Source organism: Dreissena polymorpha, chromosome 1 (genome assembly GCF_020536995.1).
Source record: "Dreissena polymorpha isolate Duluth1 chromosome 1, UMN_Dpol_1.0, whole genome shotgun sequence".
Taxonomy (NCBI): Eukaryota; Metazoa; Mollusca; class Bivalvia; order Myida; family Dreissenidae; genus Dreissena; species Dreissena polymorpha.
In genome coordinates, this window is record NC_068355.1 from 84,563,366 (window position 1) to 84,589,005 (window position 25,640).

At 35.1% G+C, this 25,640-nt stretch overlaps 1 protein-coding gene across 2 annotated transcripts in view; it reads right to left on the reverse strand.

Annotated features, from left to right (window-relative positions):
- Positions 1-25,640, reverse strand: part of LOC127838608 (phosphorylase b kinase gamma catalytic chain, skeletal muscle/heart isoform-like) — a 94,504-nt gene that overhangs the window by 65,753 nt on the left and 3,111 nt on the right. For both annotated transcript variants that reach the window (XM_052366478.1, XM_052366473.1), the window contains exon 2: positions 969-1,558. In XM_052366478.1, the coding sequence (XP_052222438.1) occupies positions 969-1,180 (212 nt within the window). In that variant the 5' untranslated portion in view covers positions 1,181-1,558. The remainder of the gene's footprint in view (positions 1-968; positions 1,559-25,640) is intronic.

Consider the following 25,640-nt stretch of genomic DNA (forward strand, 5'->3'; position numbering starts at 1 on the left):
TAATTCGCGCGCTCGATATCCACAAGTATTTTTTAAAGAGCAAAGCGATATTGACTTCACAGAAATTTTTTAGCTGATTTACAATTCTTTGTTAATTACATGTATCTCATTACACAACTCAAAGATGGAGCGTCATTGTGTTGGAAAATCAAATTTCTCGAATGAATGAGCAAATGCTCTGAATGAACGACAGCATTTGCGAGTTTTTAGTAATTCACAACCTTTTCTTATGTGTCTTGTATTAAATGCCGCTCATACTAATTTTGACCAAAGTGCCAGGCGGATGCAAATATATATTTGATTTTGTTAAATATTTAAAACAATCCATTGGTATAAATTTCATAATTATAAACATCATTTTATAAGCTTCTACACCATATTTTATTTACGTCTAAGAGGATAATAAAGAACAATGTAGACACACCAAATTTCGACTATTTTGACAGGAGACCGCATTTTACTCAAGACACGGAAAAACATTACAATTTACAGATGTTTTTTGTGTGTCAATGAGACAAGGGGAAGCTTTTGCAGAGCCCTCCTCATCAAACCTGCAGCAGTCTTCTGCCCCCATTGACATTGAGGCATAACAAAGATAAAGCTTAAGCATTGTAACTCAATTTGTTTTAATATCAAAGAGACGATTTTTATTGTTAACAAAAAATTTCCTGGACCAAGAATATTTTTTTTTAGAAAGAAGTGTCTAATTTTATTATATCTCAATTTTATTCCAATTACATCTAACAAATTATATAGTTAAAATTAACATCATATTTAATGTTCTAATTTGAATTATAATGACTTATTTCAAAATCAGTATACTTTTTGCGCGAAAAAAAAACAAACTTGCTAGGAGAAGGCCTGAGCGTACTTCAAAAGTTTGCTGGCTTAATCTCCAATGGTCGATAAAACAGAATTGAGTATTTGAGCAATCCTCGGTCCTGAAGATGAACAAATGGTATCCCTACCTGCCAAGGACTTCTTTTGGATCATACTTGGCGTAAAACTCCTTAGCCATGTCTTGAGACGGCAAATCTGAGTCTATTTCATCCTGCTTCGCTGGTCCGGTTACCCCGGTTGCAGATGACCCGCCAACCGGTTCTCCAGTTGCTGGGCCCCCATCCGGACGCATGGTCACTGCACCCCCAGTCTGAGTCAACACTGCTGCCTTCTGTACCATTGGTGGTTGATGTTTTAAACGCTGGACTCTTATTTTATTTTATAACATTCTTTTAGTGGTTATTACCACTATAATACATTGACAAAACTTGTGATTTTTGGTTATAATAATGAACAGTTTATTCTTGATTGTAAATGCCAACCCTTTCCAAAGCAAGATGCACTGTTATTCCTTTATTCCTTACAGATTACTTAGTCATTGATTTTTGTATAATGTAATTAATAATACCAAAAAGGCAAAATAAATCCAGTTGAATAGCCACACAGTTCTTTTCAAGGTGCTTTTTTGTCAACTGCCATCGACACTAGATGCAAAATTTGTGTTGTCTCCTCCACACTATATATACATCCTGCACGTCCTCTGCTCTTCTACCAGAATCTGAAGTACATTTGAGTCATGTTCTGATAAAACTGGGCATAATGTATGTGCGTAAAGTGTCGTCCCAGATTAGCCTGTGCAGTCTGCAAAGGCTAATAAGGGACAACACTTTCCGCTTTAATGGTATTTTTCGTTTTAAGGAAGTATCTTTTTACCGAAAATTTAGTAAAAGCGGAAAGTGTCGTCCCTGATCAGCCTTTGTGAACTGCACAGGCTAATCTGGGACGATACTTTGCGCACATGCATTATGCCCAGTTTTATCAGATTAAGACACATTTGAACAAGAGCAATCAATATTAACATAGATTCACCATTGGAGCATTTAAACATTCCCCTGTGATTGTGCAGATTTTAGTCCACATTGTTTTCACATTTGCTGATCATCAAGAGATATATTGAATCAAAATAAGCAACACTCTATCAAAATGGCACTTCATGTGTGTTCTTCAAGTTTCATTCCAAATTAGCCTGTGAAGTCAGGGACAGCTCTTTCTGCCTAGACTGCATTTTCATTTAGAAGAGACTAAATCCTTTAAACAAAACATTACCAATAAAGCGTTGGTCCTGATTAGCCTGTACCGACTAATCTGAGATGACCCTTTCTGCACATTGCATCAATTTTATAAAAGCGCCTCTCATAAACACATAAAGTACAACCATAAAGGACTATATCTACTCCCTTACATGCAAATATCAAGTTAATGCAAGATCAAAGCAAATCCAGTTTGAAAAAAACACACAATAAAATCACAATCTGAACTTCTTAAGTGCCCATACAAATATATTATGTTTAAAAAAACAACAAAAAAACTCCATGGTAGGTATTTATAAATGTACTATTGTAATATTCTGGCAATACAATCTTATCTGTGTCATTGTAAAATACTACAAAACTAACTGAAGCCATGCTTAATACTGTGAAATCATTTATTTTCGCCAGCACGAAATTTTGTCATTTTTATAAAAATAACGTTTTCATCAGCACTTAAATTCGCCAATTCCTGACTTTGAAAATAAAAATGCTTCAGTCAATATCCGATTTGTTTGTCCGAAATATATCGCGGTTGCGAAAAATCGTAGTAGGGAAAGAGGGAGGACACTTGAGTCACTGGCAGGAGGTGGGGCCTGTTTGTCACATGTCAATATACTAGTCTTTTGTTATCAGGTGATCAGTAATTTGCCCCCATTAGTGTATCATTATTATGATAAGCTGATTAGTGGGACCAGGGGTGGCGAAATCTAAAAAAACTATACTTGTCCACGGACAACCATTTAGGAAATTGAACTTGTCTGTTGCTGAACTACACTTGTCCGTTAATGTTTATATTTATTAATTATAAACGGATTTATTGATTACCTGGTAATGTAAAACAATGTGGAATAAATCAAAATGAGTATAATTTGCTTGTTTTAGTTACACTTGTATTTTCATGGTACATTCATTATAGCAGTATATTATAAACAATAGCCTCTATTAAGACTTTATCAAACTTTACTCGATCACTTTTTAGTGTGTTAAGCACTTTTTTCATGAGCAGACAAGGTGTCCTTACGATTTACAGTCATTCCAGTGTAAAGTCCACACTTATCTGGCAAAATGGGGAACTGTTAACATATTTTAGATGCAGCAATTTGATTATCATCAACTCGTAACCATGGAAAATCTTTTAGCCAAGTTTCTTGAACAGTTCTGGTGCGTTTATTTAGATCATATTTTATATCATAATATTTCTTGTTTTTTTTAGGGGGTGTACTGCTCAAAGCTTCGGGTTTCTGCTCCATTGTTGAAGTTTTTTTTTAAAACGTTCATCTTTACCATTAAAAATTTCTGAAAAAACAAGGTAGACAGTGTTTTGGATATCTTAGTTTGATATTTTTATTTCCGTCTGATTGTAAAAATAAAGAAACCAGTCTGTACACTGTCTAACAGTCAGGCCGTATGCTGAAAATGTGGCATGCTGCCGGTCTCTTATAGAATAAGGGAGATCACTGCGCCGGAGAGTGCCCGTATTTTAGCTTGATTGCTCCACAAATAGCACTGACAATGTAATTGTGTGTCAACATCTTGTTTTGTGAAACTTAATTACAGCTTAAATACAATGTATTTTTTGTATTCCTCGACCCGACTTTTAAAAATCTGGTTGTCCACGGACAACTTAATTGAAAAAAATCAGTTGCCCAGACAAGCAAATGCACGACTCGGGCAACTCGGACATTTGATTTCGCCACCCCTGGGGACCGAAGTACCGTTAACGAGTGTTTGAAACCCGAGTTTGAAACAGTGAAGCCAGTTGCCAGTTGGTCCTATTAATTTATTATCATGGCCAAACTAATAACAATCTTACCTTTATCAGCGCAAATTAGAAAATGTGCGAAGAATATTGGTTAAAATTAGTGTTAGCAAACTGATTGGTCAATTTTCAATAAAGTTTCAAGAGTTTTGCATCTAAATATTTGATCACTTTAAGAACAATAATTTTCGGAAGTGTAAAATTAACAGTGCATTATGGGACAGCGGTTTCATAGAGCAAAGTTCAGATTTAATTTTAACAACCAATGGACGAGTGAGTTTAAATTGGATTGAATGCAATAGGATACAAAGCAATGTTTAATTGCATCATACTCAGTCATTCGAAACACGTGGTTTTCGGGGATTTCCTGGAAATCGCGCAAAAATAAAAGAGAATTTTTGAAAACAATTTCCCTACATTTGGATGGAACGTATCGTCATGATTGCTAATTTGATTTTCTCTTTACCTGTTACGTTTTCAATTCCTTCAGGTAACAATTATTTCAAACATGTATTGTAAAACTTGAATAAGATGTCAATGATTAAAAAGATCGATAGCCCATAAAACGAAGCACAAGCTATGTTTACACCTGTTTTGTAGTTAAACGCAAACAACCAAACACAAATCAAAATGTTCTGTATTTATTTGTAATCAATGCGGAGAATATATACACTGTATAATACAGTAAGTATATACATCACCACCTTTTAATTGTGTTTATTGTCTTTGATCCGGATCTAATCCGGTGCGTGGAGGCTGTATAATCTTCTGCAACAACACTGAAAAACACAATCCACACAATGGGTAATAAAGTTGTTAACAATTAGCGCTTATCATTACAATTCTACCTAAACAAAGTCAACGCAGTCGAAACAGCTGTTCTGCTTTCGCGTTTTAGAGCAATGTCACGTGTCAGTTAAGTACACTGTGTAATCTACACCCTTTTGTGTCAAAACCAGATTTATCTTGATTACGTAACAGACGGAGTAAGTATGCGTGGATTACGTTGTATTTTATATTGCCTCATGCCTTTGGTAATTCAGTCTTTATAATTTGTTCAAATATGAAACATAATTGTTCGTTAGGATCTTGAATTCGTCAATCGGTTGACTGACGAAATATACGAAAATTAATGCCTGACGATATATAATGGTTTTACAGTAGTCTGTTTGCCATGTTGACATTTCGTCATCCTATATATTGGGTTCCTTTTAACGTCACACATGAATTAACCTTGACAAATATTTATGTATTTGTCTTTAATTTGTTCAAAACTATAGATTATTTTTTAGTGGTTTACTCTTTTGCATATTTTATAACATTTAATATTATGTATGCATTGTATTTGATTAGATGTTTATTAATATTTGATGCTATGTGACACAACAAGTGACAATAACCTTTCTGACTTACACTGTATGTATGGGAATTAAATCATTTAAAATATCATTTGAAATTGTGCTTTCAGAGATCAGAGCACATGTGTAGGGAGCATGGCCAAGTCTCTTTAACACTATCAATTTGTCATAAAACAACATTTTTTATCATATTGACCAAAAAAAAAAAATATTCTAAAAATTTTTTTTTTCTGATATGATATATTATATCAGAATTTTTTTTTTTTAGAGTTTTTTTTTTGGTCAATATGATAAAAAATATTGTTTAATGACAAAATGATAGTGTTAAAGTGACTTGGCCACGCCCCCTACAATCGTGGATCAGAGAGGGTAATCACGTGAAAGTCAAGATCATGGTGACATCTGTGCTGAGACAGTTAGTTTTTGCCTTTTTATAACCTTTATTTCTTTTGTTTAATTTTAAATGACGCTCACTTTCCAGCCATTTCAGTTAAAAGGTGAATATTTTATTTCTTATTAAAATTCGCTTTATATCTAAAATTTATTCATCGCAAATTTTCAAAGTGGAGCTTTAATTTGGTCATCCCAATAAGAAATTGTGCAGTGAAAAATAAAGCAATATAGAGTGAAATAAAGATACTAAAAACAGTACACTAGTACTTTTGTTGATGATATGGCTAGAATAAACAAGAGCATCGCATAACGGGTGCCACGCTCTGCTGCAAAAGCTTGTCCGAATTTTTTTTTCTTTTTTTTAGATGACAGTGACCTTGACCTTTGACCTAGAGACCCAAAAATGGGTGTGGCGTGTAGAACTCATGAAGGTGCAGCTACAGTACAGACAAAGCGGAACAAACGTATTTCGCGATCCGCGGCGGCAAGGCGAAACGAGTCGATGCCGCGTCAGTCGTTGAAGCCGCGTCAGTATGCGGCGGCAAGTCGCATTTCGCCGCGAAACTTCGCATCTGTCCGCCGAGGCATGCCGCGGTCCGCAACATGATGCCGAGTCGATGCGATCATGAATATATTTTTTTTTAATTATTAGTAATATGTAGTTAACAAATTTTGAAAGAACAATTATAATAATAATTAAAATCATAATAAATTTATTGTGCGCGGATTGTATTAGCATATACATGTAAGCATAGTTAATGTGTCTGGCCAATTATTAAGTTTGTTTCCCGTATTGTAAAACTTGAATAAGATGTCAATGATTAAAAAGATCGATAGCCCATAAAACGAAGCACAAGCTATGTTTACACCTGTTTTGTAGTTAAACGCAAACAACCAAACACAAATCAAAATGTTCTGTATTTATTTGTAATCAATGCGGAGAATATATACACTGTATAATACAGTAAGTATATACATCACCACCTTTTAATTGTGTTTATTGTCTTTGATCCGGATCTAATCCGGTGCGTGGAGGCTGTATAATCTTCTGCAACAACACTGAAAAACACAATCCACACAATGGGTAATAAAGTTGTTAACAATTAGCGCTTATCATTACAATTCTACCTAAACAAAGTCAACGCAGTCGAAACAGCTGTTCTGCTTTCGCGTTTTAGAGCAATGTCACGTGTCAGTTAAGTACACTGTGTAATCTACACCCTTTTGTGTCAAAACCAGATTTATCTTGATTACGTAACAGACGGAGTAAGTATGCGTGGATTACGTTGTATTTTATATTGCCTCATGCCTTTGGTAATTCAGTCTTTATAATTTGTTCAAATATGAAACATAATTGTTCGTTAGGATCTTGAATTCGTCAATCGGTTGACTGACGAAATATACGAAAATTAATGCCTGACGATATATAATGGTTTTACAGTAGTCTGTTTGCCATGTTGACATTTCGTCATCCTATATATTGGGTTCCTTTTAACGTCACACATGAATTAACCTTGACAAATATTTATGTATTTGTCTTTAATTTGTTCAAAACTATAGATTATTTTTTAGTGGTTTACTCTTTTGCATATTTTATAACATTTAATATTATGTATGCATTGTATTTGATTAGATGTTTATTAATATTTGATGCTATGTGACACAACAAGTGACAATAACCTTTCTGACTTACACTGTATGTATGGGAATTAAATCATTTAAAATATCATTTGAAATTGTGCTTTCAGAGATCAGAGCACATGTGTAGGGAGCATGGCCAAGTCTCTTTAACACTATCAATTTGTCATAAAACAACATTTTTTATCATATTGACCAAAAAAAAAAAATATTCTAAAAATTTTTTTTTTCTGATATGATATATTATATCAGAATTTTTTTTTTTTAGAGTTTTTTTTTTGGTCAATATGATAAAAAATATTGTTTAATGACAAAATGATAGTGTTAAAGTGACTTGGCCACGCCCCCTACAATCGTGGATCAGAGAGGGTAATCACGTGAAAGTCAAGATCATGGTGACATCTGTGCTGAGACAGTTAGTTTTTGCCTTTTTATAACCTTTATTTCTTTTGTTTAATTTTAAATGACGCTCACTTTCCAGCCATTTCAGTTAAAAGGTGAATATTTTATTTCTTATTAAAATTCGCTTTATATCTAAAATTTATTCATCGCAAATTTTCAAAGTGGAGCTTTAATTTGGTCATCCCAATAAGAAATTGTGCAGTGAAAAATAAAGCAATATAGAGTGAAATAAAGATACTAAAAACAGTACACTAGTACTTTTGTTGATGATATGGCTAGAATAAACAAGAGCATCGCATAACGGGTGCCACGCTCTGCTGCAAAAGCTTGTCCGAATTTTTTTTTCTTTTTTTTAGATGACAGTGACCTTGACCTTTGACCTAGAGACCCAAAAATGGGTGTGGCGTGTAGAACTCATGAAGGTGCAGCTACAGTACAGACAAAGCGGAACAAACGTATTTCGCGATCCGCGGCGGCAAGGCGAAACGAGTCGATGCCGCGTCAGTCGTTGAAGCCGCGTCAGTATGCGGCGGCAAGTCGCATTTCGCCGCGAAACTTCGCATCTGTCCGCCGAGGCATGCCGCGGTCCGCAACATGATGCCGAGTCGATGCGATCATGAATATATTTTTTTTTAATTATTAGCAATATGTAGTTAACAAATTTTGAAAGAACAATTATAATAATAATTAAAATCATAATAAATTTATTGTGCGCGGATTGTATTAGCATATACATGTAAGCATAGTTAATGTGTCTGGCCAATTATTAAGTTTGTTTCCCGCCCGTAGCGTATGTATTTCACACATAAACAAGGTCACGTAATTATGTTTTCGCACATACAAGTGGTCAAGGCTCCAGCATATGGTGGATTTATAAATTAATTGCATGTTGATTCCGCTATTATATTTTAGCTGAGAAAATTAGCAGTTTGAAGCCACATCAATAATCAAGACGGCGACAACGTATTTGTAGTTTTGTTAATTATCAGCTTATTATAACTATTGTTTGAATATGCGTATATAAACACGTTTTATTTTGTTCATATTATACAGTTAATATCGCTACTAATTACCCGATAATCCCGTATATTCCAGTTTTAAAGCAAATGCTGGTAAATATTTACGATACACAAACATTCTCGATATTTCCTTAAGTATCAAATACATTTTGGCATTTGTTACTATTTATAGAGATGATGAAATAACGTCTAATCGGGGCGTTTTTTTTCTCCACTGAACACGCGATTTACGCCTGACGTGATGTTCATGTATTTATACAACACAAAATACACACAAACTTTCCAAACGACGTTCTACATGTCTGCATAATTTTCGCGCGCTTTTTATGAAACAAAGGATATTTTAGCACTGTTTATTTGACGCTAGATTTTGCCAAAGGACGCGTTAGCATTAAAATTCGGAAGTGTGTTTCGGATTACAAATTTAATAATGATAATCGAACGAAACATAAACAGTCGCGCGTAATTAATTCTACGCTACACATACATGTATGTACATGTAGGTGGATATCTTTTCACCCGATCCGCCGCGTACGTATGCGGCGGATTTACTCCGCGAAAGTACGCGAGGTTAATACAGACTCGGCGTCGTTGCGCGGATCGATGCCGAGTGCCACGGCGATACGCCGCGTGAACACACGATTCAGCCGCCGCGGACTTATAATCTGGCCGTGGCGTAGCCGCGGATTATGTTTGTGCCGCTTTGGCTGTACTGTATATATGAAGTTTCAAAGTTGTAGGTGGAAGCACTTTGATTTTAGAGCAAAATGTGAAGGTTTTAGCACGACGCCGGGTACTGTGTCACGTAATTACACATTGTTCAATGATAACACACAGTTACAACCAAAGTTCATTTCTGATTTCATCGCGATTTATTTATGTCGTATATTACTTTTAACACAACGCTTGCTAATGTACATGAAATACAATTTTACAGCGCGGCAGCCAACATGGCCGCCACATGAAGAAGACGTGACAACTCTCCAAGTTCTTCTCAAATCTAACCGCAGATTCTGACTCTTTCTGACTAAAAATCTACATTTTATATAAAAATCTACATTTTGTCTCTAAGTTAATTTGCATATCTTTCCTTTAAAACTTTGATTGGTCCTTACATGTAGCTAATGTGCTTATTGTTGATTCGTTGACTAGTTAGAATGTACTAGAAGGAACAATTAATCTATTCATGTATTTACTTGCTTGCCAAATACACTGAAATCTAATCAATTTATATTGGTATAGAGTAATCCCTTTATATTTGTCAGTGCCATAACTTGTGTATTCTATGCAAATAAAGCTTTTCGATGACCCTTTCATCTGTGCTGTTTCGATGACCATGTGTGGGTACTATTAATCTCGTGTCTATATGCTGACCCTGAACTCATTGTTAAGTATATGGCCCTTCGATTCTTTTATCTTATATAATACATCTTAAATCAGGTCCTAGTTTAATGTACTCTTAGATTATTTGTAAATGACCTATATCTCACAAAAATTTATTATTAAATTTTCAAACTTCATCCTAACATTGCATATACATAATTGAAATATTTCCTTAATAATTTCCATAATAAGAATAAACTCATTAGAATAATTAAACGATATGTTATAAGCTGTTACATGACAACACGACCAGCTGGCTATGACAATACCTTGGGTTTTCCCCGAAAACAACCGAGCTAAAAATTAAGTACAAGTAATAAAGGTTACACAACTGCAAAAAATAATTGACTTGGCATGGACCTCACTATCTTGACTACCATGTGATTACACCCTTTGGATATACAAAAGCTTAATGCTCTTCATAGATGCAACAGTGATATTAATGGTAAAACAGCCAAACAATAATGTAAGGGCATAATGTCTTTTTAACTTATATAACAGCTGATTTTAAATGAAACCTGCTCACATGTGTACCTGCTGTAAGTAACTGAAACTCATGCAAGATTTTTTCTCTCTACAGTAAAATAGAACAAGAGCTTTGTCACAGACATGACGAATATCCCCACACGCTGCATTGACACAGAATATTTTGCAAGTTGTCCTCACAAAAAACAGCAGACACCATGCTCAATGTTTAAAACGCACTAAGTAAACCTGTGACCTAGGTTTTGACTCGGCATGGCCCATGTTCAAACTTGACCTACACATTATCTAGATACAACTTCTGACCAAGTGAATGAAAACTACTTGAATAAAAGAGAGAGACACCATGCTGAATGTGTAAAACTTACTATGTGACCCCGGCATGGCGCATGTTCGAACTTGGCCTTATGATCATCTAGATAAAACTTCTGACCAAGTTTGGTGAAGATCTGTTGAAAATTACTTGAACTAGAGCTTTGTCACAGACGTGACGAATTACCCCCACATGCCGCACTGACACAGAATATTGTGCATGTTGTCTTCACAAAAAACAGCGGACACCATTCTCAATGTTTTAAATGCACTAAGTGACCCCCTGACCTAGTTTTTGACTCAGCATGGCCCATGTTCGAACCTGACCTACACATCATTTAGATACAACTTCTGACCAAGTATGGTGATGATCCGAAGAAAACTACTTGAATTAGAGAGCGGACACCATGCTTAATTTTTAAAACGCACTAAGTGACCCCGTGACCTAGTCTTTGACCCAGCATGATCGAACTTGACCTAGACATCATCTAGATACAACATCTGACCAAGTTTGTTGAAGATGGGATGAAAACTACTTGAATTAGAAAACGGACACTTAATACGGACTGACATACTGACAGACAAGCTCACTCCTATATACCCCCCTAAACTTCATTTGTGGGGGTATATATATATATATATATATATATAATAAGAGAGCGGACACCAGTGACCCCGTAACAAGTTTTTGGCCCAGCATTGCCAATATTCAAACTTGGCGTAGAGATCATCTAGATAAAACTTCAGACCAAGATATTGGATGAAAACTACTTAAATTACAGAGCGGACAACATGCTGAATGTTTAAAACGCACTAAGTTACCCCGTGACCGATTTGTTGACCCAGCATGACCCATATTCAAACTTGACCTAGACATTATCTGGATACAACTTCTGACCATTAGTTTGGTGAAGATCGGATGAAAACTACTTGAATTAGAGAGCGGACACCATGCTCAATGTTTAAAATGCACTAAGTGACCCCATGACCTAGTTTTTGACCCAGCATGACCCATATTCACACTTGACCTAGACATCATTTAGATACAACATCTGACCAAGTTTGGTGAAGTTTGGATTAAAACTACTTGAATTAGAGAGCGGACAACACGCTGAATGTTTAAAACGCACTAAGTGACCCAGTGACCTAGTTTTTGACCCGGCATGACCCATATTCAAAATGACCTAGACCTTATCTAGATACAACTTTTGACCAAGTTTGGTGAAGATCGGATGAAAACAACGAATAAGAGAGCGGACACTTAATGTAATACGGACTGACCGACAGACAGACGAGTTCACTCTTATATACCCCCGATTAACTTCGTTTGTGGGGGTATAATAAATAATAAGTTAAAATGATGTCAATGCAAACCAAAACTTACTTGAATATTTAAGTCCTCATGGTCTGTAAATATGAGATAACCTTATTAAGTATTCCCTTACAATTAGGCTTCCTGACATTGTTTTTAATGACAATACTGACAGGAAGCCTAATCAAATATGGATTTTGCAAGAAATGCCAAAAAAATGGTTTCTGGTAATACACTAGTGCTATTTTCAAGTGTATGTTGAATTCATCTGGTAACAGAATGGTATGATATTATATAAGTAAGTTTCGAATGACAGTCCCATTCAAATAGAGGAAGTAAAAACAAATCATATTGACATTAGAAAAGAGGCTTTAAAATCCAAGCTAACATCCTGATGCAATTGTTTAGCAAAGTGTGACATTAAAAGGATGTGTAGATCAGGTTACTACATCTTCCGCATATCATTATCGGTATATTCAGATACACTATCACATGCGTATGTGGCGCATTGACCGACTTTAATGAAACAGACATACAGTCTAACCAGTCTATAAAGACCACTCAAGGGATTTGGTCGTTGTGGTCTTTGTTTACAGGTGGTCTTTATTCCCAGGGTCGATTGAAACTTTGCAAAATATGCTAGTAGTATTTTAACAGGTACCTTATCTATGTATGTGCTCTTTTGTTTTAATGTTTGAATACTTATGCATGTATAATTAATAAAGGATTGAAAACACAGTTTTGTTTTTATTATTTCCATTCCCTTATGTTTTTATTATTTATTTCATTAATCATATACATTTATAAATAATTATTGACATACATGTATATGTACATGTAATTCAGAATATTCTGGATTTGAGTTTTGCCTACACCAAGATCACTAGCCACTCGTCTACAACTGTGTCCTTTAACTAACAAACTAATGACCGCTATGCGTTCTTCCAACATCAAGAACTTACGCTTGGAAGCCATGATGGTTAAATTGAACTGATTACTTGTCTATAATCTATGCACGTCTTATCAAGGAGAAATGTAAGAAGGGAATGGCTATCAAAATGTTTGTATTTCAGGCATTGTTATTGATATAAAACCGTTAATTTCCTTAATGAGTTGATGAAAGCCCCAAACTTGTCTTTGATATTTTCAGCAATTTGTACATTAATTGTGAGTCACTTTAATACAAAGCAATATTTTTACACTTTTGACAAACTGTCAAATGCATAAAAGAAGCAGGCAACTACCAATTAGCAATGCGTGTTAAATAAACAAACAACTGCTATCGAGTGCAATAAACTGTCACTCGCCAATATTTCCATAGCGACCGACGAGTCCACTGGTAAGATGTGTATCACGTGACTACACAGCATCATGGCGGCCATTTTTTTTTTGGAAAGTTGCAAAATCGTTGATTTTATGATTGCAATGGTCGTTGTAAGCTATCAAAATGGACTTTTGGGAATGTAAAAGGGCAGTCTTTGTTTGCAGGTGGGCTTTATTTGCAGGTTCAATATATAGCGAAATCGTTCGGGAGGAAATCAGTGTGGTCGTTATTGACTGTTGGTCGCTATTAACAGGCGGTTGCTCAGGCAGGTTGGACTGTACACTTATTTTGCTTTTAACATTTTATACTCACTTATTACAAGTAAATGGGCTGAACAGATTTGCAGAAATAAATGATATTCTAATACTGATAGTTGCCTACCCAGCAGGACTTCAATTTTGGTGAACTTGTTTGTTCAATAATCACTCACCAAAAGCTGCAAATACATGTACAGTACAGTCCACGCGTTTTCCCAAAAAAACTCGCTCCCTCCGCGGGTTTTTTTCTGTTAGCGAGTGTTTACGCGGAGTTGGAAATCGAGGTGAACTCGCTAAAACGCTCGGCATTCCGCCGAGTTCGCTAATACCCGCGGCGTTTATTACTTTAGCTAGTCGATAAATGCAGACAATTTCCGTTCTTATCAGCGACCGCCGCGCAACACCGCGTTAGCAGTGTGCTACTGGGCATGCCAAAAAATAACAACCTATGTTATTAAAAATTGTTTAAATAATGTGGCATAAAAAAATAAAGATAATTGTATAGAAAATTAATAGGTATAAAAATTATGTTTTTTAATTCACAGGTACGTCTACAATATGAATGAATATACGACATGTTAAGCGTTTTGACAAATTAATATTTAATTCATAACACATATAACACAAGGATAAATGTAAAATTTCCAAATGAGAATAATAATTAGTTATCCGAAACACACTACATGCAACGATTTTTAATGTTAACACGACGTTTACAAATGCTTCCAATATAGTCATCATGTATATTTCCTGACAAAAGTGCGCAAAATTATGCTGCAATGTACAAGGTCAAGGTATACTCCTAGAAAGCGTGGGTGTATTGACTTTTTGATAAAACTTTGTAGCGCAGAGAACACTGAATTCTGTTGATTTCGGTTAAGTTTCTTTGGTATTTTTTTAACACAATTATATCGCAAATAAGTTGATATTTCCTTCAAATTAATTTCAAATCGAACACACCAAATCTTTATCATTACGGTATTTTAGTAGAGTAATTATTTTAACAGTGATTGTACTGTAAACTGATTAAAGAAGACATCTGGACGGAACTGGATTAAGTGTTTGACGTTATGAAAACACGCAAAGCTTGTCTACTGACCTATTGTGTAGACTGCTGTCTGCGGTGTTTTGACAAAAAGGATTAACATGTGTGCATGTCAATCTGCCGATTTGGTCCATAATTACTGGTAAAACATTGTATTGAATATCAACGCAACTATAATAATTAATTTTTTTACCTTTGACCTTGAAGGATGCACCTTGACCTTGAACTTCCACCACTCAAAATCTGCAGCTTCATGAGAAAACCGCTTTGAATTTATTTTTTTTTACCTTTAGCCTTGAAGGATGACCTTGACCTTGAACTACCACCACTCAAAATGTGCAGCTTCATGAGAATGCCGCTTTGAAATTAAAAAAAAATAAATTTGAGCTGTGACCTTCAAGGATGACCTTGACCTTGAACTTCCACCACTCAAAATGTGCAGCTTCATGAGCAACACCGCATTGAAAAAGATTTTTTTTTTTTTTATCTCTGACCTTGAAGGATGACCTTGACCTTGAACTTCTACCACTCAAAATGTGCAGCTTCATGAGAATGCTGCTTTGATTTTTATTTTTTTTACCTTTGACCTTGAAGGATGACCTTGACCTTAAACTTCCACCACTCAAAATGTGCAGCTTCATGAGATACACATGCATGCCAAATATCAAGTCGCTATCTTCAATATTAAAAAAGTTATGGCCAATGTTAAAGTTTTCGGACGGACAGACGCCATATATTTGACATTTGAACTTCAAGGATGACCTTGGCCTTCACCTTTCACCACTCAAAATGTTCAGCTCCATGAGATACACATGCATGCCAAATATCAAGTTGCTATCTTCAATAGTGAAAAAGTTATGGCCAATGTTCAAGTTTTTGGACGGACGGACAGACGCCATATATTAGGCATTTGACCTTGAAGGATGACCTTCACCTTCACCTTTCACCACTCAAAATGTGAAGCTCCGTGTGATGCACATGCATGCCAAATATCAACTTGCTATCTTCAATATTGAAAAAGTTACGGCCAATGTTAAAGTTTTCGGACGGACAGACGCCATATATTTGACATTTGACCTTGAAGGATGACCTTCACCTTTCACTACTCAAAATGTTCAGCTCCATGAGATACACATGCATGCCAAATATCAAGTTGCTATCTTTAATAGTGAAAAAGTTATGGCCAATGTTAAAGTTTTTTTCGGACGGATGGACAGACTGACTGACATACTGACAGACAGTTCAACTGCTATTTGCCACCCTACCGGGGGCATAAAAACAATGTTGCAAACTGTGATTATATTAATTGGTAAGTATCCGTTTAAAGACATTTTGTTTGTCGCAAATCAACGAGTTTTCTATACAGCAGCAACTTCTTCTACAACCACGTGAGGATCGATCTATCTTGGTTGTTTTTTTTCATTGTATATATTAAATATATATATATGTGTACTTGTAATAAATGTAATTTTATTTGAAAATCAGGAATTCAAACAAGGTTAAATTGATCGTTATCTCGTTTAACACGGAGTTTCTCCCGCGTTGCCAACGCCGAGGGTTGCTGCGTTGGCTTATCAATTTTGCCGATCGTTAACAGCGGAGTCCCAAATCATGCAAATGCAGCGTATCACGGGATTTTCTAAATCTCCCTTGGAGATACTGCCCGTGGAGTAGCGAGGGAAGTTGGGGAGAAACGCGTGGACTGTACTGTATCGCTGAGATTTATGTTAATACTATTAAATTTTTGTTAAGGCATTCTTACAGATTTTAAACTTGGGCAGGTTTTTTTTTACATTCTGTCAGAATGGCCGTTTTTCACAATTTTGGGGACTTTGCGACTCAAATTTACACAATTTCAAGAAGTTCACGACTTAAATTTTCACAATTTCAAGAAGTTTGTGACTCAAACATCATAATACATTGGGCATTGAAGATTTTTTTCATGGCAATGCAATGCGTGTTAAAACAAGAGATGTGTTTGTCAGAAACACAATGCCCCAAATGTGCCACTTTGAAGCCATATATTTGACCTTTGACCTTGAAGAATGACCTTGACCTTTCACCACTTCAAAATGTGCAGCTCCATGAGATACACATGCATGCCAAATATCAAGTTGATATCTTCAATATAGCAAAAGTTATGACCAAGGGTTAATTTTTGTGACACATAAAATGACAGACAGGCCAAAAACAATATACCCCCGATCAATCGATCCGGAGGCATAAAAAAGCCTGAAAATCCACTCGCCATACAGAAAATTACACTATTCTGTTTGCTGTTAAGTTTAATTTGAAACATACATGTAGCATGCTTAACTTGTCCTCCACTTTGATAGTTTAATGTATATTGTCTCACAGTCTTCTCACAATGACCACAAAGAAATATTTAAAGTTTAATTTGATGCACATTTTTATTTTTAAAACTTGGCTCCAAATATCATTAGAACAAAATTAATGTTCTCTCCAATTCTAAGGAAGATTTTACTTGAAATGTGCTTGTCCCCTTTCAGCCCCATGTTTATCAACAAACCAGAACCATTTTTCTATTTCGGAAGACTGATATCATTAGAACAAATATTCTGAGCAATTTTCATAAAGATATGAGTAAAACTTTGGCTTTTTCGAGTTTTTAAATGTTTTTTCTATAGCCATATGAGGAAAATTGCCCCTAACCTGGGGAAATACTTTTTGTTGAAACATTTTCGTACATGCAGAGATGACATTCAAACAAAATATGCAACAAACTTTTTATAAAGATAAAACTTTAAATTATACTTCTACAGCTAGGTAAGCGTTAACAATTGCCAAAGTCACATTTGGCAATTACAATTCCTGATTAGCAATCAAAAATAAGATTTTGCTGAAATTGGCGATTTAAAAAAATGGACCCTTTGATTTTTAAATTCACTCTCTAAAGTTTTGTTTCAAGGCCTTATAAATCGCCAGAAGCATCAACATGAATACACAGATCACACCCTTACCCGAAAGGCCAGAGGAATAATGAATAGTTACCGCCTTGTTTCGGTTTATAATCCACCTGGCTTATCCCTTTATTGGTCATACTTAATTTACACTGCGACTTAAATGTTACTTCTAGAGTTTTTACAAGGTTTCATTTAGGGTGTGTAAGTTAAAACTGCCTTGCCCTTGGTAAACAGGTTTTCAACGAACTGGAACCATTTGAACTCAGCTAAAATATCATTAGAACAAATGTTTAACAACCTTTCATAAAGATGGGACTCAAAATGTGACTTCTAGAATGTTTACAAGCTTTTTGTTTAACTTTTACCAAGAGATCAAGTTTTTGACCTCACATGACCCAGTTTCAAACTGGACCCAAATTACATGATGATAAAACTTCTGACCAAGTTCCATAAGGATCTGAAAATAAATGTGGCCTCTAGAGTGTTAACAAAGAAAATATTAACGACGCACAATGCGCAAAAGGCGACCACAAAAGATCAAAAAGATCACAATGACCACATTTATTTGCTCAGACGAGCTAAAACAACATAACAATGTCCATGAGAAAAATACATCCTAATACATTCAATAAAGTACCCAAATGTTACACACACTGTGCCGGAGATCCTAATACATTCAATAAAGTACCCAAATGTTACACACACTGTGCCAGAGGAGTCTTCACACAATACCAGTATACCCAGACTTATATATAACCCATATTTACCTAGGAAACTATCGTACACAGATTATATAGGTGTGCAACTATCTGCTGCAAAATATTTGCAATCAACAAACAAAAAGCTACTACAACCATGCTGCCAGCACTTCAAGACATGTGGCCATCAGCCAATTTTGCACTGGGACATGCATTTACCCTAATTAAGTCCATCACAGGCTATTGACACAGTAGTAAACATGTCAACTCTAGCTAAGAAATAGAAGTAAAAATAATTGGTAATCTGTTACAGACCTTATTAAAGTTTCAGAAAGAGTAACTGTTACAATTTGGCAACAGTATAAACCCCTGATTTCTAATTGAATCATGAATAATACACTGTGCTTTGATAAGGTTGTCATATATATGAGAATGGTTGTTGTAGGTCAAGAAAGTGCAAGTTTCAGCCATCAACAGGTGTCATTAGATCTAAAAAAAGCATATCAACTATTTAGGTATAAATAATGCTCACCCATTTTCCAACAATCCTAGTTGCTTTCAAAATATAAAAGCTGATGCTTTATGTGATTACTATGGTATTTAAAATGTGACAACTTTAATAGTACCAAAAATTTAAGCCTATGCAAAGTAACAGGTATATTCACCATTGAAGTTTCATTAAGATTTAATTTATCATTTTACTGATCAGCAATGGTTCTCAATTGTCGCATAGCAAGATGGATTGTCAAGTTATTGAACGAAGCATTAAATATGTCGACCAATTATATGACTATAGAATTAAGGATTTCTACTCTTTTGATAATATATGCTACTTATACGGAATACCTTCAAATAATTTTCTAAAGTACTACACACTAATCAAAAGCATACCCATACATATTAAATCTGAAATCAATACAAATAATACACCATGTACTCAAACAACATTTGTAGAAAACATACTTGGAAGAAAAAACAAAACAAATAAAATATTTTACAAACTACAAATTAAAAACCCTACGGAAAACTCCAAAATCCAAAATAAATGGCAAGTCCTTTTTGGAGAAAATGAACTTAATTGGAAACACATATTTACCATGCCATATAAAGCAACTATTGAAAGCACACTGAGAAATTTTCAATATAAATACATCCATAGAATTATAGCTACAAATAAATATCTCTTTAAATGCAAACTATCTAACTCAAATCTGTGTGACTTCTGCAGTGAAAACATTGAAACTATAGAACATCTTTTTGGGAGTGCAAACACATCCAGCCTATTTGGAATCAATTAACATCTTTTCTTGAACAACAGCAACTAAATGTTAAACTATCTTTCTTAAATGTAAGTTTCGGAATTAACTCATTGAAATCAATAGACGGTAATAATATTGTGAATTTTATGGTTATATTGATGAAATATTTTATCTTAAACATGAAGTACAAAAAACAAGTACCAAATTTTAATTGTTTTGTCCATAGTCTTAAACTAAAAATCCAGATTGAGAAAGAAATAGCTCTTAGTAATGACACATTACAAATCTTTGAACAAAAATGGAATCGGATTAAATTCTCATAATGTTTTGTCCACTTATATACATTTCACTCTAATGTTAGTTTATCTTCCTAAAACAGTTTTTTTTTATCTTTCTAATATAGTTTTTGTTTATATATTTTTTTCAATCTAACAAGATCATTGTGAATATACAACTAAACACACAAATACAGTATGCTTTCTTCCGACTTTATACAACTCATCATTTTTCATAACTATTCCTCTGTTGTTCTTTTCTTTTCTCTCTAAAAAAAAAATAATTTATATATATTAGCATATCTTGTATAACATGTGTGAACTTTATTGCTTTATACAATCACTGTGTTGTATGATCATATACATGTTTACATTATATGTATGATATTGAAATAAAAAAAAAAAAAAAAAAAAAAAAAAAAAAAAAAAAAAAAAAAAAAAAAAGTTATTGAATTAAATATCATAAATATAACAAGGGCTCAGGGGTGGCGAAATCAAATGTCCGAGTTGCCCGAGTCGTACATTTGCTTGTCTGGGCAACTGATTTTTTTCAATTAAGTTGTCCGTGGACAACAAGTTTTTTAAAAGTCGGCTCCAGGTATACAAAAAAATACATTGTATTAAAGCCGTAATTAAGTTTTATAAAACGGATGTTGACATGCGATTACATTGTCAGTGCTATTTGCGGAGCAATCAAGCTAAAATACGGGCACTCTCCTGCGCAGTGATCTCCCCTATTCTATAAGAGACCAGGAGCATGCCGCATTTTAAACATTCGGCCCAACTGTTAGACAGTGTACAGACTGGTTTCTTTATTTTTACAATCAGAGGGAAATAAAAAGTATCAAAGTAAGATAATCAAAACACTGTCTACCTTGTTATTTAAGACGACTTTAATGGTGAAAATGGAACATTTAGTTTTTTTTAAATCTTCAACAACAGAGCAGAAACCCCAAGCTTTGAGCAGTCCACCTCCCAAAAAAACTAAGAAAGATTATGATAAAAAATATGATCTAAGTAAATGCACCAGAACTTTTCAAGAAACTTGGCTCACAGATTTTCAATGGTTACCAGTTGATGATAATTTAATTGCTACCAGTAGCGGCGCAGAGTCTCAGTCTGATGAGGTCGACATATTGGACTAGTTTAATTTGTTAAGATTACGATGTACTTATGTTCAACACATGTATTAATAACACTAGCTTTGCAAGATTAAAAAATTTAGAAAGTCTTTATATTGTTTATAATATACTGCTATAATGAATGTACTATTGAAATACAGCTATAAACAAAACTAGCAAATCATACTCATTTTGGTAGATTCCACATTGTTTTACATTAATCAATAAATGCGTTTATAATTTATATAAACATTAACGGAAAAGTGTAGTTCAGCAACGGACAAGTTAAATTTCCTAAATGGTTGTCCGTGGACAAGTATAGTTTTTTTTAGATTTCGCCACCCCTGGGGCTGTTTGTAAAACATGCATGCCCCCCATATAGGCTGTCCGTTGTAGTGGCAGCCATTGTGTGAATACGTTTTTTGTCACTGTGACCTTGACCTTTGACCTAGTGACCTGAAAATCAATAGGGGTCGTCTGCGAGTCATGATCAATGTACCTATGAAGTGTAATGATTCTAGGCAAATGCGTTCTTGAGTTATCATCCAGAAACAATTTTATTGTTTCGGGTCACCATGACCTTGACCTTTGACCTAGTGACCTGAAAATCAATATGGGTCATCTGCGAGTCATGATCAATGTACCTATGAAGTTTCATGATCCTAGGCGTAAGCGTTCTTGAGTTATCATCCGGAAACCATTTAACTACTTCGGGTCACCGTGACCTTGACCTTTGACCTAGTGACCTCAAAATCAATAGGGGTCATCTGCGAGTCATGATCACTCTACCCATGAAGTTTCACAGAGCTTCAGATAACATGCGTAAAGGCTTAAAAGCGAATTAAATTTCTTAAATAACGATTTTGATTTAAAATCTTTGCGTAAAGTTACGCATTGAAAAAATAAAACACGAAATCGAAATTTTCGAACGTGCGTAAAACTTCCAGTAGCAAATTATGTACGGTAAACATTTCATCCCGGTTCTGGCTTGTCTAGGAGCTCAATTAAAACTACAGCTTTAAATCAACTTCACTCAAGCGTTTGCTGTGAGGAAGAGCCACACCTATGAACGGTCGAAAGGCCAAACGGTCTCGATTCTGTTCTCCTAGATTTGCAGGCCAGTCATTACTGTTTATTGTACCTTTTTAATTACACTTATCGTAATTTTTTTACACAAGTAATATACTGTATACCTATTCAAAATTCCATTAAAATTAAATGTTAAATATAGTTTTTGATATGACTTTAACGGCGACCAAAAGGCCATTATGACCTATATAAAGCCGAAGTGTGAGTGACCGTTTTACAGAAAAAATCTAAATGGCCGACTGAAGCGGTGTATTGAAGCGTGGAAGGCAAAAAAGCCATTTCAGTGTCAAAAGTCCTCGCTGCATGCATTTTTTTTATTAGATTCAAATACCCAAAGCATGGTTTCGTCAATAATTGATGAACTTATAAGCTCTTGCATAAATGACTGCAAATCTAAAGCACTCAAAATTATTTGGTAATATATTGTTAAGAATTAATTTTATAAATAGGGGGTAAAATAAGAATTAATTTTTAAAATAGGGAGTAAATAAGAATTTGACCAAATTTTTATCTGAATCTGGTTTCATGATCCTAGGCATATGCGTTCTTGAGTTATCATCCGAAAACCATTTTACTATTTCGGGTCACCGTGACCTTGACCTTTGACCTAGTGACCTCAAAACCAATAGGGATCATCTGTGAGTCATGATCAATCTACTTATGAAGTTTCATGATCCTAGGAGTATGCGTTCTTGAGTTATCATCTGAAAATCATTTTACTATTTCGGGTCACCGTGACCTTGACCTTTGACCTAGTGACCTCAAAATCAATAGGGGTCATCTGCAGGTCATGATCAATCTACCTATTAAGTTTCATGATCCTAGGCATATGCGTTCTTTAGTTATCATCCGAAAACCATTTTACTATTTTGGGTCAGCGTGACCTTGACCTTTGACCTAGTGACCTCAAAATCAATAGAGGTCATCTGCGAGTCATGATCTATCTAACGATGAAGTTTCATGATCCTAGGCCTATGCGTTCTTGAGTTATCATCCGGAAACCATTTTACTATTTCGGGTAACCGTGACCTTGACATTTGACGTAGTGACCTCAAAATCAATAGGGGTCATCTGCGAGTCATAATCAATCTACCTATGAAGTTTCATGATCTTAGGCGTATGCGTTCTTGAGTTATCATCCGGAAACCATTTAACTATTTCGGGTCACCGTGACCTTGACCTTTGACCTAGTGACCTCAAAATCAATAGGGGTCATCTGCGAGTCATGATCAATGTACCTATGAAGTTTCATGATCCTAGGCCCAAGCGTTCTTGAGTTATTATACAGAAACCACCTGGTGGACGGACCGACCGACCGACACGACCGACCAACATGTGCAAAGCAATATACCCCCTCTTCTTTGAAGGGGGGCATAGTAATAAATATTATTTAAATATTATATTATATATTAATAGACTAAATATTATAAACATTAGAAAAATATAAACAGCAAGAAACTCAGTTGGCAAATTCCCTCTATAACCAATATCGAACATACAAAGATAAAATCTGGCATCGTAGTGCATGGAAGTATATTCAGTGGAAAGACAATACACCAATGACGGGTTATTGTTTCGACTGGCATTTAGATATGAAGGCCATGATGGAACTTCACGATAAACCTGTCACGAGCTGTAGTTGTATGTAACATACAGACGAATATAGCTTGAGAGCTGTGTCTATATACCGAGAATAGTGTTTTATACAGGAAGGAAAAAGGGCGTGGTGCAAAATTTCAAAAAAGGGCACTTTAGCGCACGACATCCATAAAAAGGGCACAAATATATCTGTATAGTGACTTAATAACAAGCTTTGTTACACACAAACATTGTATGTATAGTTTTGAGATTTATTGTTGAATAATTAAACCAACAAAATCCAGAATGTATATTTTATTATGTGTTTTATATTTTCATGTAGAAACAAAAAACAAGATTAAACCAGGGTTGTCATTATGATTGTAAACAAAGGATTATTTTGGAAAAGTAACCGATTCGGCCGGGGGTCAAGGGGGCCGCCTAGGCCCCCTTGTAGGTCCAGGGCAAGGCCCTGGTAGGGAGGTCAGGTGGGCGAAGCCCCCCCCCCCCCCGATCGAAAACGAATGCTAGACATTTTAGGGACAAAATACTGCTATTCTCAGAGCATAAAACGTTAAAATGAGGTCTAAAAAGAATAGAAACTTTTAAGATTTTCACATTTTTAGTATACTGTACAATGTAAAAACATATTATATTGATAGATCTTTGCATGTTCCAATTCTATCCATTACCCGATAATCTAGTATTATTACGATTTCTTTTTTTCAAAACCAATTTACGCCCAATTTTGACGATGAATGTCGTCCGCCATTTAACGCAAGTGCATATACAAATTGAATTGTGGGATTGGGGAATTCACATTGAACATGCGTGAATCACGTGACGCGATTTGAGAGCATTGAGAACCGTTTATATTTAGTAATTACGACAAGTCAACCACTCAATCTAAACTGTTACATGTACGGTACCTCCTTTCAGAAAAGTTTGCGAAAGTGAAAGTGAATTTCTGAGAATAAAACCGCGCCTTTCTTTAAATTTTACCGAGTACTTTTAATTCCGGATCGTGATATAACTTTTCAGGTCATTCATGCATGTAGACCTATATGTATGCATAGTTTGGCAATCTCAAAACACGTTATTTACCTACTTAATACATTATGTGTTATGACCATTTGTATAACAAAATGCATTATTTAATTGAAGTGTTTTCAAATGCGTATAATTAAATGTATTATCCGAAATCATTTTCAGATTTCATTATTCATGGAAAATTAAGAAAATTCTAGCAACAGAGACACATTTCACGTGTTTTTCATGTTCAGATGAAAATCATGCCAAAGTGAGACTTCATGTAAATCATCACGTCATTCTTCCTCGGGAAAAGCGTGGACTTTAATATTTAGATGCCGAATAACAACTTCGTAGCGCAGAGGTCGCTAATATCTTTTATTTTGGTAGAAAATCGAAGAGCATTTTTTAGTATGTGGAAACCTTTTCTCTTACTAAAAAACTAGTTAATTACGCTCTAAAGTGCAACTTTCATTGAGATACGGTCAGTAATAATATCTGAAATGTACAGCTATTTGATACAATTTCACGTGGGGTCGGCGTGTATTCGGCTGCCTGAGCGCTGATTGGTTGACGTGCTTATCAAGAAGAATTTGATTGACAGCTGGAAAAATCAATATTGGCCACTCGCTTAGAAATTCATTGAAAACAGTAGCTTTTAGGCGGAGTTAATGGACTGACTGAATGACCTGCGTCGCTCTACTATAGTACGGTTATTCCTCGTCAATTATTGTCGGTTTGCATGATCAAAACTACCGATCGCAATTTTAAAGATTCGGGAAAAACAACCGATTTTCTAGCGATTTCAACCGATGAATTCGATCGGCAATCGGTTAATAATGACAACCCTGAGATTAAACACCATAGGATATATATCTTATACAAACTATAG